The sequence below is a fragment of the Silurus meridionalis genome, chromosome 23 (assembly GCF_014805685.1).
Source record: "Silurus meridionalis isolate SWU-2019-XX chromosome 23, ASM1480568v1, whole genome shotgun sequence".
Taxonomy (NCBI): Eukaryota; Metazoa; Chordata; class Actinopteri; order Siluriformes; family Siluridae; genus Silurus; species Silurus meridionalis.
Window position 1 is genome coordinate 16,770,533 of NC_060906.1, and position 14,268 is coordinate 16,784,800.

Below are 14,268 nucleotides of genomic sequence, written 5' to 3' on the forward strand. Positions count from 1 at the left end.
GCCATGTGTATGATTTTCTGAAAAAATGTCTGAATCTGTTTGGGTTGTTTCAGGTGCTAAGTGAGACTCTATGTCCAACATGGGACCAAATGTTGGTGTTTGATAATGTTGAGCTTTACGGTGAAGCCAGTGAACTCCGTGATGACCCTCCAATCATTGTCATTGAAGTTTATGACCAGGACACTGTGGTGAGGCTTTGATTTTAAGTATATGTGTAATTTCCAATTTATACTGAGCTTCTATGCAGGTTATGCATGCTGTAAAGAACGGATAATGAACCCTTGTTTCAGTGAGATAAGATTTTACTGAAATGCTTGGTATTGTCCTGAGTCAGTGTTTGTTCCGGTTCAATTCTGGCCGTGCCTTGTTGTTGAATAACATGCTTGATGTAGAAAAAGACTGTAGAACAGATATTATCCAGAAAAATTGGAAAAGTTGTTATTTGATTTAAATGGGTCTAATCAGTGATGGGCAAAGAAAACAATTCTTGCATTTAAGTAAAATTACAAATACCCTGTTTAAATACTGCTTCAGTAAAAGTACTGTATAAAGGTACTTGCTTTGTGAATTTGCTTAAAAATCGAGATTTAAGGGATTTTTCAAAGAAGACTATATTTAAAAATTGTATGCACTTCAATGTTCTATTCTTTTGCAGATCATACCATTCTTTTAGTATTTTCTATTGTTACAGATACACTGCAGTTGTAGTTGTACCACAAGGTATATGATATGTGGATTGAGATGTTGGCTAAACAATTTGTCACATATTTATTATAATGCCACTCTTAAAACCACCCTACAGTGGTTGCTTTTGTACTTGGTTCTGTTTTTGTTTTATTTGTAGCTCAAGTTTTAGCCAAATTTATTCAAACTGCACTTTTGGTGTGGGAGTGACAAGAGCATCATTGGAATAAAAAGAGAAGCAATTCTTCTGAAAGCTAGCGCTTGACAAAATTCTCATTTACGAAACTTCAATTAAAGCACCTTATTCAAATGCAATTCATATAGTAAAATAGCTATGGATTATCAGAGTTCAAATTTAAACATGTGATTCATAAATCTGAAATATGCTTCTTGCAGCAGGATGTACAGTATATCTCCGGTTGTAAAACATGAAATCTCTCCAAAACCATATCTGTGGGTATGTACCAACAGTGCCCTCCAGTGTTTGTGAATGTTTATGAGTGTATTATGTGCAGGGAAAAGCCGAGTTCATAGGACGAAGTTTTGCCAAGCCAATAACTAAGATGGTGGATGAGCACTATGGCCCACCACGCTTCCCTCCCCAGTTGGAGTATTACCAGATCTTTAGAGGAAACTCCACAGCAGGAGAGCTGTTGGCTGCCTTTGAGCTTCTGCAGGTACAGACACAAGTGTTGACTGCTCAAATAAATGCTAAATGTTTGTTTCTTTCTGTTGCACTGGATGGCAAAAGGCAGTTGTATTTTAAGGAGACATTCAGGAGTGGTTTAGTTGATGTTACTGAATGCTTTTTCATGAATAGCTTGGACCAGGTGGAGTAAAAGATCTCCCTCCTCTCGATGGGCCAAATGATGAAGACCACGGCCCCATCCTACCAGTCCCTCTGGGCATACGGCCTGTCCTCATCAAATACCGCATAGAGGTGACTTTTAATTTATACACATAATCATATGACTTAGAGTTAGTATGGGTTAAGTATATTTTAAAAACTGAATACGACTAGACTGAGACTCTCCACCACACTGTAGATTCTGTTCTGGGGCCTGAGGGACATAAAGAGGATTAACCTGACGCATGTGGATAAACCTCGTGTGGACATTGAGTGTGCAGGAAAAGGTGTCCAATCATCCCTCATTCTAAACTACAAGAAAAATCCAAACTTCAGCACTCTGGTGAAATGGTTTGAAGTGGTGAGTTCTCTCTGATGTAAATAGCAAAATAGTTTTTTTTTTAGTTCACTGGATGTTCAATCTGACGTATTAGCTTGGTGTTTGGAGAACGTTTTTTAAAACATCGTATAAACAACTTGAATTGTAGGAATGACTGGTATAACATTATGAATAAAATTGTGTTCTCTGCAAGTGCAGATGGTGGGAATATCCTACCAACAGGGGAGTACAACCAGCCAACCCCCTACTCCATAGCATTTAACCTGCTTTAAATTCATTTAAATTTAGGCCAGATTAACACTTTTAATATTAAAAATGCAGTAAATGGCAATTAACATTTTCTATTTACATATTAGCATTATATAGGCAGATAAAAACACACCAACCTAAAAAAAAGATTTCTAGTTATTTTTTGAACACAAAATAAGGAATAAGTAAAAAAACTGGCACCTGAGTTTCAAACCAAAAAAAAAACTATTGTAAGATTAAAAGCTACTTGTAAAATACGTTACTTTATTAGCTGGGATGCTTGTTATTTTCACATGAGACTTAGGCTATTAATAATGTCACCAAATTTTACATTGCAGGACCTACCAGAGAATGAGTTACTCCACCCTCCTCTAAATATTCGAGTGGTGGATTGCAGAGCTTTTGGACGTTACACCTTAGTGGGCTCACATGCTGTCTCCAGCCTTCGCAAGTTTATTTACATCCCACCAGATAAAAATGCCAAAGACTGGGTCAATACAGGTACTAGTCTAAAATTGCTAATGCTTTTACAATTCCTCCCCACTCTTTTCAAAATCTCCAAATTCTTAATAAAACCGTCATGCACTTCAGATTTTTCTCCAGAACTTCTCAATCAATCTACCTAAACGGAAATATTAAGAGGCATTAATGGGCAGAAGGATGCTACTACTGTTGAAATAGTACTTTCTAGATAACATATGTTGGCAGTGTATTTTGTAAAATGTGCAATTTAATAAACTAAACAAGTATTAAAAAAACATAAAATAATATTATAATTATACAACCCCATTTCCAAAAAAGCTGGGACATTTTGCAAAACTGAAATAAAAACGGAACGCAATGATTTGCAAATCCTAAAATCCATTAAAACTTTGCGCGAGTGGAGGACAGAACGAGCAGTACGAAAAACACCTGCAGCTTCTTTTTTATTAGCATTGCAGGACTGAAAGAGAGCGCACTGATTGGTCTCATCAATGGCAGGTGTTTCTTACTGCTTGTTGCGTCCGGCTCCGCCCTCCACTCTCTCACCTCTGGCACACATATCGAATGTTTTAACTAAGACTATATACAGGTCATTTTGAATTTGATGGCTACAACAGGTCTCAAAAAAGTTAGAGCAGGGCCATGTGAAATGTTCTCAAATATCTAGAAAACATAAATGATGAATGAACGATTGATGAACTAAACATTCAAACTGTTATTTTTATTTGCTAAATTAAAATTGTTAGCTGGGCAGCATCCTTCTGGAGTGTATGGACATTTCCATCCCTTACTTTTCCCTTCACTGTGTGCTCTATCTGAACTGCATTGATGACATTATCCTATCCTCTCTACTATTCGGCTGTTAACTCGTCATGCACACTTACCAATGGGACATCCTGTTCCCACCCCTGCTCTTGCCCCTTCTCTCACTCCTCAGGTGACATCATTGTCAACATGACCACTGACGCCAATGTTAAGAAGATGGACACTGTGGTCAAACTGGATGCTGTGAGTCTTTTATGATGGCATTTAAAATCAACACAAAGTAAATATAAAATGTCATAGTCTTTTGTGTGTATTATATGTTTGTTTTCCATGTAGTTCTAGATTATGAGTGGTCCTACTGTATGTGTTGATTCCACTTTTATGTTGGTGTGTAATTGTTTGACTTGTTTAGTTGTGATTTGATGTGTGTTGCATGTGCCCCCTCTCTGTAGACCTCTGATGCTGTCGTTAAAATTGATGCGGTAAGTCACCGTATGTAGTTCGTTTTTAACACTATATGTATAACGGGTAACAGGTTGTCAATTTTTCTTCCTTATAAAGTGAGCATGTAATTAATATTCCTTTACAGTTAGTTACAAATTCCCAAGTGAGTTTTAAGTGTTTAAACCATTTTTTCTAATAGGAGGATGAAAAGGAGAAAGATAAGAAGAAAAAGAAGAAAAAGAAGGGAGAGGAGATCGAAGAAGAGGAGCAAGACGATAGCATTTTGGATTGGTGGTCAAAGTATTTTGCCTCGATAGAGACAATGATGGAGGTGAGAGACTTTGTCTTTCCTTAATATAGGAATATAGGGGTTCTTCTCGTTTAAGCTAAAAATAACACTTTTTTGGTTATATTTCTTTTTTTTATGCAGCGTGTACGTGCTCAAGAAGCAGCCATGGCTGAGGCAGAAGAACGAGAGGACATGGAGATTGCTGCAGAAGTGGCTGGTAAACAAAATAAAACATACCTACTTCAACCACACTGTAAATTGTATCAAAGTGCACCACGGCGATGTTTATGGCATCATGCTTGACATCATTGACATACCCATCCCATATTTGTTGTTTGTTACCATCACATTAGGTTTATCGTGAGGTTTTCACATATCATTTCTTGCCATGAAAGTTAAACCAATCCCAGTTAAATACTTTCCTAAAAGGAGACAATTGATCATAATATTACATTACTCATTATTTTGAAGTTTCTATTTTAACTCTCATGGCATGAAAGATGTAAGGCCACTGATATCTTCCATCCGGTCCATCCTCTTCCATTCTCATCTGCTCCTCTCAATCCTAATGGCAGAAATCAAAGTTGATCAATCTCATGTGAAAGGCACCAAGTCTAAAGAGAAAAAAGCCAAGAAGGACAAGAAGAAGAATCAAAACAGTGAAGCAGCAGAGAAAAAAGCTGCCAAACCAAAAGTGGATGAGCTTGTGGTCAGTGTCTTTTCATATTGCTATATATATATATATATATATATATATATATATATATATATATATATATATATATATATATATATTGCTGTTACTATATAACAGTTAGAGTCAAGTTCAGAACCTTATTGCATAAAGTATGCCGAAATGCGGTATTTTTTTACTAAGTTTACATTTACATTAAGTGTAAAGTACATGAGTTTCAAATAGATTTTGAATATTGTTTATATTTAGGTGTATAACAAAGAGCTGGAGTCTAAATATGATGAATTTGAAGACTGGCTTCACAGCTTCAACCTGTATAAAGGAAAAGCTGGAGATGACGATGACAACAGTGCGATAGATGAAGACCGGATCATGGGCCGATTCAAAGTATAATCAGTTGTTAAAAGCAGGACAAACCAAAAATTCTGATTCTGATCAAATGCAGTTTGTTGTGTATTGCTAACATTGTTCCCTTTCTGTGACCTTTGACTTAGGGCTCTCTGTGCATGTACAAATTGCCCCTTTCTGAAGAAATCACCAAAGAGCCTGGATTTGATCCCAATTTGGGCATGTTTCAGAATATACCAAACAATGATCCCCTGAGTGTACTAGTGAGGGTTTATGTTGTTAAAGTAAGTAACTTCTCAAAGGCATAGCCTCCTGAGTGTTACAAAAACACTTCTTTTATTTTCTTTGAACACTACTAAGTTCTAAAAATCTCGTTTTCTAGGCAACAAACCTTCACCCAACTGATCTAAATGGAAAGGCTGATCCTTACATTGTCATCAAGCTGGGAAAAACAGATATCAGGGACAAGGATAATTATATCTCTAAGCAGCTAAACCCTGTTTATGGGAAGTAAGTTTAAAAGTGTAAACCTTCCAAATGAATTGCAAAAAAAGAACTTTTATATCAATAATAAGACATTTTGTAGTTGTAATGTTCATAGCAGTGGTTTAATCCTGAACTTGAAAAGTCAGATACAAAATCAAACAATAAAAGGTTTTAATTTCAGAAAACAATCCAAGAAGAACCATTTTAAAAGTCTTGAATCTGAACCAAAATAATAATTAAAAAAAATCATAAAAGTGACAGAGTTCTGTATTGTAGTTTAAATCCATGTCATTGTACTTTATAAATAATATAATTGTTTTTTTTAAGGTCCTTTGACATAGAGGCCATGTTTCCAATGGAGTCGATGCTGACAGTGTCGATATTTGACTGGGATTTAGTTGGCACTGATGACCTGATTGGAGAGACCAAAATTGATCTGGAGAACCGTTTATACAGTAAATACAGGGCCACCTGTGGCATCGCATCCACATACTCTATGTAAGCATTAGTTTAGATCTTGCATCATTAACACAGAGTGCATTTCCTGTTTTGTGAGCTCTCAGCAAACATTTTATTTGAAATGTTTGGATTTGTTTTATGCACACAGTCATGGCTACAATGTGTGGCGAGATCCTTGTAAACCCACTCAAATACTTGCTAAGTTGTGCAAGGATGGCAAGTTGGATCCGCCAGTTTATGGCCCAGGTGGAAGGGTCAAGGTTGCAAACCGTATCTTTTTGGGTCCCACAGAACTCGAGGATGAAAATGGTGAGTCATAAAAGGGAAGTTTGCAGCAAAACAGCAGCATATTTTATCACTTTCTTTGTGTCTAATACCTGTGGAGGGCTGGATTTGTAAAGGACAGTTAATCAACAAACCCAAACACACTCATATGCATACTGCATGTCTGTATGTGTGTTTGTGAGTGCAGGTCTAAAGAAGCCAACAGATGAACATTTGGCACTTACTGCACTGAATCACTGGGAAGAAATTCCTCAAGTAGGCTGCAAACTCATTCCAGAACACGTAGAGACAAGGCCTCTTCTCCACCCGGAAAAAGCAGGCATAGAGCAGGTGCTGTCATCACTTTATTTATGTTACAGAGGATTCCTGATTGCCAATACAGTGTGAACTTTTCTATTTTAGTACTGAATGATGCATTTTATTCAGATGTCAGCTGTATACTTTTTTTCTTAACACTTGAAATGCAAATATATCATGGAACTGTTTCATGTCACAAAAAAAACAAAACTATTCTATTCTGCTTTGGATTTTTAATCAAACTTGCAGGGCCAAATTGAGATGTGGGTTGACCTGTTTCCGATGGATGCACCTGCACCAGGACCAGCATTAGACATAACTCCACGAAAACCAAAGAAGTGTGTAACCCTGTTGGTTTCTCTACTTTGTGTTATTTACATATTCACTTATGGCTGTTTACTTAGTGATACTGACAATGATAAGTATAGTATAGTATGTATAAAAACATCACTGTTTCACAGTATCAACCAATTATTTAAAACACAACAGGTGGTATTGAAAAAGAAATGAAAGAAAAACATATTCCCCCTATTTGATCAACAATGCCATATTCTCCCTACAAGCATTTGATAGCCATCGTGTTTAATACAAGCATGTTGTAAACATGCTAGAAGTGTCAGCAGAATAGCGTTGTAAATTATTTGCAACAGTGTTAGGTTAAGAACGCAAAAGATTTTCAGTTTTGGCTCAAGTGGTAGCTTGTTGGTTTTGTTGTTAGACTTCCGATTGGAAGGTTGTGAGTTCAAATCCAAGCAGTAAAAACTTACAGCAAACGCCTTCTGCATGTGTGACCTCAACTTCTCATATGGGTAAATGAGATAACTGCAAGTTGCTCTGGATAAGGTCATCTGCCCAATGCCGTAACTGTAAGGTATATAGAGGTTGATGATTGGTGCTATAGGTTGTTTGGGGAACTGAAGAATGAGTGAGTTCAGAAATCCAACTTACGCTTTTTTTAGGCTTGGACACAAAAAGATTAAGAATCACTGGATGTTTATTTTTCTGGTTAAAAGTAAATGCATAGACAGTTAGGGACAAATGTATCATAAACTATTTTGAAAAAGCCAACTCCGAGGTAACAATCAGATCATACATCATGATTAACTGTGAAACTGTGATATAACAACTATAAATCAAACACATTCTTCTAAAATAATACCTTTTTATTTTTATACCACTTTGTATATCGCTGTCTCTTTGGTGCAGTGTTCATTTCAACGTGTCTCCTCAGATGACTTAAAAAATACAATGTTCACAGAAAAACGTGGATATATTTTAGAGAAGTCAATGTGCAGCTTGTATAGCAGTACAGATTTACTGTCCTCAGAAAATAACTCAACATACAGACATTACTGTCTAATTAACTGGCAACAAAAGTGAGTACACTCTAAGTGGACATGTCAATATTTTGTGTGGGCACCATTGTTATCTAGCACTACCTTTATCCTCCTGGTTATGGAATTCAACAGAGCTGCACAGGTTGCTGCTGGGATCCTCTTTCATAATGACAACATAGAGCTGCTGGATGTTGCTGCTGTCACATGGTGCTTCTTCACCTTACGCTTGAGGATGCCCCTCAGGTACCCAATAGGGTTCAGGTTTGGAGACATACTTCACCACTCCTTTACCTTTAGAAAGGCAGTTGTCATCTTAACGGTATATTTGGGATTGTTATTATGTTGGAATCCATGTTTTCCTTAATGAACCGCAGCTCCCCAGCATCAGCAGCATTTATGCAGCCCAAGACCATGATGCTACCACCACCATGCTTGACCTTAGGCAAGACACATGCCTGACACCATCTGAGCCAAACAGGTTTATCTTAGTTATATCAGACCACAGGACATGGTTCCAGTAATTCATGCTCTTGGACAGGTTGTCTTCAGGAAACTGTTTGAGGGCTTTCTTGTGACCCAGCTTCAGAAGAGGTTTCCTTCTAAGACGACAGCCATGCAAACCAACTCGTTGCAGTGTGTGGTGTATGGTCTGAGCACTGACAAGCGGACCCTTCACTTTGCAACCTCTAAAGCAATGCTGGCAGCACATCAGTTTTTTTAAGCCAGCTTCTGCACCTGACGCACAGCACAAGGACTCATTTTCTTTAATCGGCCCTTGCAAGGCCTGTTTAGAGTGGAACCTGTTTTGGAAAAAGCTCTGTATGACCCTAGACATGATAAATAGGACATGTGGCTTTGAATGGTTAGATGACATACAGCTGTTATCACATACTCCCTTTTGTTGCCAGCTATTATGACAATAATGGCTGTTGAGTTATTTTCAGAGGACAGAAAATATTTACTGCTATACACTGACTACGCTAAAATATATCCAAGTTTCATTTCTGTATTATTTTCCCTTGAGAGGGTATACTTAAATGTTTGCTGAAATGAGAGGTGTTTACTCACTTTTGTGGGATACTGCAGTTAGATGACTTCATGTCCTCCTCTTCTCCCCCCTCCTTTCACAACTTTACCAGATATGAGCTCAGGGTGATAATATGGAATACTGACGAGGTAATTCTGGAAGATGATGATTACTTCACAGGGGAAAAATCCAGTGATATTTTTGTCAGGAGGTAGGTATTTTTGGTTGAGTGAAATGTGTGGCTGGTCTTGTTAATCTTTGGTTTTCTGTCTGTATGTTTGGTGTTGCCTTCCCCATTTCTTTACGTTATTGCTGCGCAGACTAGATACGAGCTTTGTGTTATTATGTGGAACACTGATGGCATAGTTCTAGATGATGGCGTAGTTCAAGACTATGCTTTCATGACAGAAGAGAAGATGTCTGACATCTATGTCAGGGGGTAAAGACGATTCCAATGCATGGCTCGACTGCTTGTTTATAGCCGGCATATAACTAAAAAAATCCACAGTTGCACTGAAATCATACACCTCCGCTTTACAGGACCATAGCATTTAAAAAATTGTAAATTGTGGTTTATAATGAAGGCCATGACATTTTACCAGCCGAAAGCTTAGTCTTATTAATAGTGCATTTTAATCTATTAATAGCCAATTAAATGCTATGGTTCTGATCTTGGTAAAAACAGCAGGGAACAACATTCCCCAATCTTCCCTTTACAGTGCATGAAAGCACCAGGTATGTTTGTTGTGCATGGAAAGAAATTTAAAGTTTGGATGTATATTTAGCCTATAAGCATTTTATATTTGATATTCTGGGAAAATCGGTCAGATTCTGGTGAATAGCCAAAAACTGTAATACGTAGCCTAACACTAAGAACATATAACTATATCTAACCAAAGGAACTGAAAACATGACATTTACTTTTTTGATTTTGCCTACGTTTCATGCTGCAAAAACGTGGCAAGGGAGAAGCCTTTTTAACAAACATACACAGTAGAATATATTGTCAATCTGGTTAAAGAAAACCTTTTTTTCACAGTAAATGTTAGCAGGTAGTTGTATAGGGGTTATTGCTGGAATTTATATATATATACCCACAAACATATATTATGCTCTCCTTCTAGACTATAAAACTATTACCTTTATGGTAAGTGAAAATATTAGATTGTGAACTTTGAATCTCCACATATGAGGCACTTTAGTTTGCATAACAATATAGAATTTCTCAGAATGAATTAACTGACTATTAGTTAGCCATTATTTTTCACATCCAGTGCAAAACCCCATATTACTAGTGTACTGCAGTGCTTTATTTTATGCTGATCTGCAGATAAAACATCAACATATTCATGGATTACATTTTCTTCAATAGTTTATTTCTCACATAAAAGATGTTCACTGACCAGCATGAAGTAAGGCTAATGAGATTGACTTTTGTGAATCATGATTATCATCATGTGATTTCCAATCTCACGTTGTAAGACATAAAGAAAAGTATGTTAAAACTGAAACTTGCCAGACACACATACTGTAATTGTGCAGCCAGAATAATGGTGATTGAAAGTGGTGAGTTGTGGTGAAAACTGTTCAAATATCAATAAGAAAAAAGATATAAATATATAGGTTTTTCATAAGGTTGAACAACTTGCACAACATATGTTCGCTTCATATGTGTAAATCATATTATCATTGTAAACATCTTAAATCAAAATGTTTAACTGATGACCAAAATTGATCTTTTTGCCCAGCTGGCTAAAAGGCCAAGCAGAAGATAAACAGGACACAGACGTACACTACCACTCTCTGACTGGAGAAGGAAACTTTAACTGGCGCTTCCTGTTTCCCTTTGACTATCTCATGGCTGAGGAGAAAATTGTGGTTTCCAAGAAAGAATCCTTGTTCTCATGGGATGAGACAGAGTATAAGATTCCTGCTCGCCTCACCCTGCAAGTGTGGGATGCTGACCACTTCTCTGCAGATGACTTCTTGGGTAAATGCACAGGGAGTTTGTGGGTTTGTTTAGAAATATGTCATGTTTTAATTTGTTCATGGGTCTTCAATTAAAACACAATGTAATAATTTTTTAATTGTGCAATATAAAGCATGTATTTTTCTTCACCCCATTAGGCTTAGTTATTACCCGTAATGTAATGCAGCTTTTAGGCAAAAAAAGCTAGTTCAATTTCTAATTTATTTCTAGATTTTAAATGTACACATTTTCTTTTAGGTTCAATTGAACTCGATTTGAACCGGTTTCCTAGAGGAGCAAAATCAGCAAAGTTGTGCTCCCTTGACATGATTCTTAATGAGCAAGACCTGCCCACTATTTCAATCTTCAAACAGAAAAGGGTGAAGGGCTGGTGGCCTTGCATGGCACTAAATGAGAATGAAGAGCCAGAGCTCACGGTGAGGCACAAATATCACATAATTTATTCTTTTACAAATATATTAAATAGAATGAGACAATCTCTATAACTGCTTATTATAATTCCCAGCTATTCAACTGAACTATAGTCAACATTAATAATTCTCCTTGCAGGGTAAAATTGAAGCAGAGCTCCATCTACTGACTGCAGAGGAGGCCGAGAAAAATCCTGTAGGCCTTGGAAGGAATGAGCCAGAGCCACTAGAAAAACCAAAGTAAGATGTTAAACACACACACACACACACACACACACACACACACACACTTTTAACAACTCTTTGAAATTGCAATTGGTATGTTTATGTATTTACCAATAATAAAAAATTCCATTATATTATCCCAATTACATAAAGAGGGAAAAAGATCACTATTGTCACTATTGTATTGTTCTTTGATCATTTAATAGATTACCAATCCTTTTGCACACAAAAAACATAGGTAGCTAATTTGATACCGAAAACAGACACCCTTCCCTGTATCCTGTTAACTTTCCTCTTTCTTTCATCTCCACTATTCATCTTCATTTCATTCGTTCCTTCACCCTTACCCATTCATCTACTTCATTTTTAAACACATTCTGGAAAAAGTCGTCCAGACACCAGTCTTGTGTGGTTCTTGAACCCTCTGAAGTCCATAAGATACTTCATATGGCACCACTACCGCTGGTTGATCCTGAAGACACTGGCACTGCTGCTGCTTCTTCTGCTCCTCGGCCTCTTTCTCTACTCCATTCCTGGATATGTGGTCAAGAAGCTGTTGGGAGCATAATGAGAGAGGGAAATTCCTGGTAGCCATACTATATTCCCACTTTTCTACTCTCTCTTTTCTTTCTGAAACTTGAGCTACCGTTGTAGGGTATCATAAGGCACACCCTTAACCCATATGTTCTGTTCATCGCTTGATGAATGTTTTTTCGACCCAAATCATCACTTAAAAAAAAAAGAAAAGAAAGAAAAGAACATAAACATTGTGTACAATTGGATCTTTTTTGAAATTCCTGAAGAATGTTTTGTACCTTTCTATCTCTTTATACCAGTACAGTAGATTTTAGTTTTACATGACAAATCTAGGAATCCCATCTCACCTTTGTTTGTGGCATGCTATCTGCATGTTGCTGAAACTGTAGTGTAAATGTGTATGCATTTTCTACCATTTCCATGATTTGACCTTTGTATTGCTTATGTCCAGATTAAACGTATTTTATTAGAAAAAGGCCAGGGTTATGTTTGTTTTATCTTTAACATTTGTGCAAATGAAAGAACTCAAATATATTCAATATTGATTGCCACTTACAACTAATCACTAATCCATGCTTTATTTCTCTCCTCCATTTCTCTTCCATTGCTCTTCAATCTCACTGTAACTTCATCACCAAACTTGTTCTAAAACAGCCGGCCTGACACCACCTTCCTTTGGTTCATGAGTCCGCTGAAGGCTATGCGCTACCTTGTGTGCACCCGCTACAAATGGCTTATCATTAAGATTATCCTGGGAATACTGTTGATCATCATGGTGGCTCTATTCATCTACAGTATGCCTGGCTACTTGGTCAAGAAGATGCTGGGTGCCTAAGGAAACCAGAGAGAAACAGATGTTTTATTCCACCTCTCATCCTTTGAATTTTTCTAATGAATTCGCATTGATGCTGTTTTATGCCTTTCCTAAACATCTCTTCTTCAAATTACTAACCAATACCAAGCATATCTTACATTCCTCAAAAACTTTTATTGATTTAATTAGTTTTATTTAACAATCTACATCATCCTTATGTACAGTATATCCATCTGCCAATCAATCAACCTTTGTTCCTGATTTATACCATTCATTTTAGCAAGAAATCAAAGTATACACACACCAACCATAATACTAGGAATATTTAGCACCTGCTACTATATTACATTATTAAATCGACCAACCATGTGGAAGCAAAACAGGTATTAAACTGTCAAAATCTGGATAGCTATAGTTTGTAAACCTGTGCTCACCCTGGCCTATAACCATGTCATGGTCAAAATCCCTTTTTTATTTTGATGTTTGATGTGACCAGTAACTGATGTTCTTGACCTGCATCTGCATCATATTCTACAACACACTGCTGTCACAGGACTGGCTGAATAGATAACTGCATGAACGCCTAATAAACAGGATGACACACGCATGTATCATTCAAACTTTAAGCATATAGTATGCCTTGCTTGAGTTACTGTGTAAATTGTTATAAAATGTCCAAACCGATGACACAATTCGCATGCAACCAATTCCTGGGGAGATAAAAGAGTGATACATAGGACATGCTAAAATAGAATATCAAGATCTCAAAATATTGTGATAAATTTCTTTTCCAGCACAGAGCTATGTTATCATTCCTTTTACTATCCAAGTGTTGATTTACATTGTTTGCAGTGTACAGTGTTTTTGTACTTGCCTGCTCTTCCTCTGTTTATCATAATTGTGTGTACTAATCAGCAAATTTGATAACAGACTTGTTGCACAGAATCTGAATTATTTATATTATGAAGAGTGTAAAGTTCTGGTTTAAAAGTGTGAAACATTGAACTACTGATTATTTTTGTCTGTATGAAGATTGAATAAAATAAAATTGAAATAAATATGCAGTGTTTGATTTGGTCTCTTTTCATAGTGTGTGTGTATGTGTGTGTGTGTGTGTGTGTGTGTGTGTGTGTAATCAGAGGAGAGGTGGCACGTATCCTGGGGTGGAGATGTTATAGGACAACTTTTGTGGTGGTGTTTCTAAGTAGGTTACTTCTGATATTCCTCATCCTAACATTCTTCTCTTTTCCTTTAGTAC

General features: G+C 36.8%; 1 protein-coding gene across 3 annotated transcripts in view; it reads left to right on the forward strand.

Annotated features, from left to right (window-relative positions):
• otofa (otoferlin a) overlaps positions 1 to 14,059 on the forward strand; it is a 62,877-nt gene extending 48,818 nt beyond the window's left edge. Inside the window, exons 25-47 of one of the 3 annotated variants that reach the window (XM_046836827.1) lie at positions 54 to 188; positions 1,200 to 1,361; positions 1,505 to 1,624; positions 1,731 to 1,892; positions 2,459 to 2,621; positions 3,541 to 3,611; positions 3,821 to 3,850; positions 4,012 to 4,143; positions 4,243 to 4,318; positions 4,677 to 4,810; positions 5,045 to 5,182; positions 5,290 to 5,427; positions 5,526 to 5,653; positions 5,957 to 6,127; positions 6,237 to 6,397; positions 6,561 to 6,703; positions 6,920 to 7,008; positions 9,147 to 9,245; positions 10,783 to 11,024; positions 11,262 to 11,440; positions 11,574 to 11,674; positions 12,047 to 12,246; positions 12,851 to 12,986. In XM_046836827.1, the coding sequence (XP_046692783.1) occupies positions 54 to 188; positions 1,200 to 1,361; positions 1,505 to 1,624; positions 1,731 to 1,892; positions 2,459 to 2,621; positions 3,541 to 3,611; positions 3,821 to 3,850; positions 4,012 to 4,143; positions 4,243 to 4,318; positions 4,677 to 4,810; positions 5,045 to 5,182; positions 5,290 to 5,427; positions 5,526 to 5,653; positions 5,957 to 6,127; positions 6,237 to 6,397; positions 6,561 to 6,703; positions 6,920 to 7,008; positions 9,147 to 9,245; positions 10,783 to 11,024; positions 11,262 to 11,440; positions 11,574 to 11,674; positions 12,047 to 12,227 (2,955 nt within the window). In that variant the 3' untranslated portion in view covers positions 12,228 to 12,246; positions 12,851 to 12,986. Of the gene's footprint in view, positions 1 to 53; positions 189 to 1,199; positions 1,362 to 1,504; positions 1,625 to 1,730; positions 1,893 to 2,458; positions 2,622 to 3,540; positions 3,612 to 3,820; positions 3,851 to 4,011; positions 4,144 to 4,242; positions 4,319 to 4,676; positions 4,811 to 5,044; positions 5,183 to 5,289; positions 5,428 to 5,525; positions 5,654 to 5,956; positions 6,128 to 6,236; positions 6,398 to 6,560; positions 6,704 to 6,919; positions 7,009 to 9,146; positions 9,246 to 10,782; positions 11,025 to 11,261; positions 11,441 to 11,573; positions 11,675 to 12,046; positions 12,247 to 12,850 lie in introns of all 3 variants that reach the window. The other 2 variants (XM_046836828.1, XM_046836830.1) reach the window with 2 other exon arrangements.
• The last annotated feature ends 209 nt before the right edge of the window (positions 14,060 to 14,268 follow it).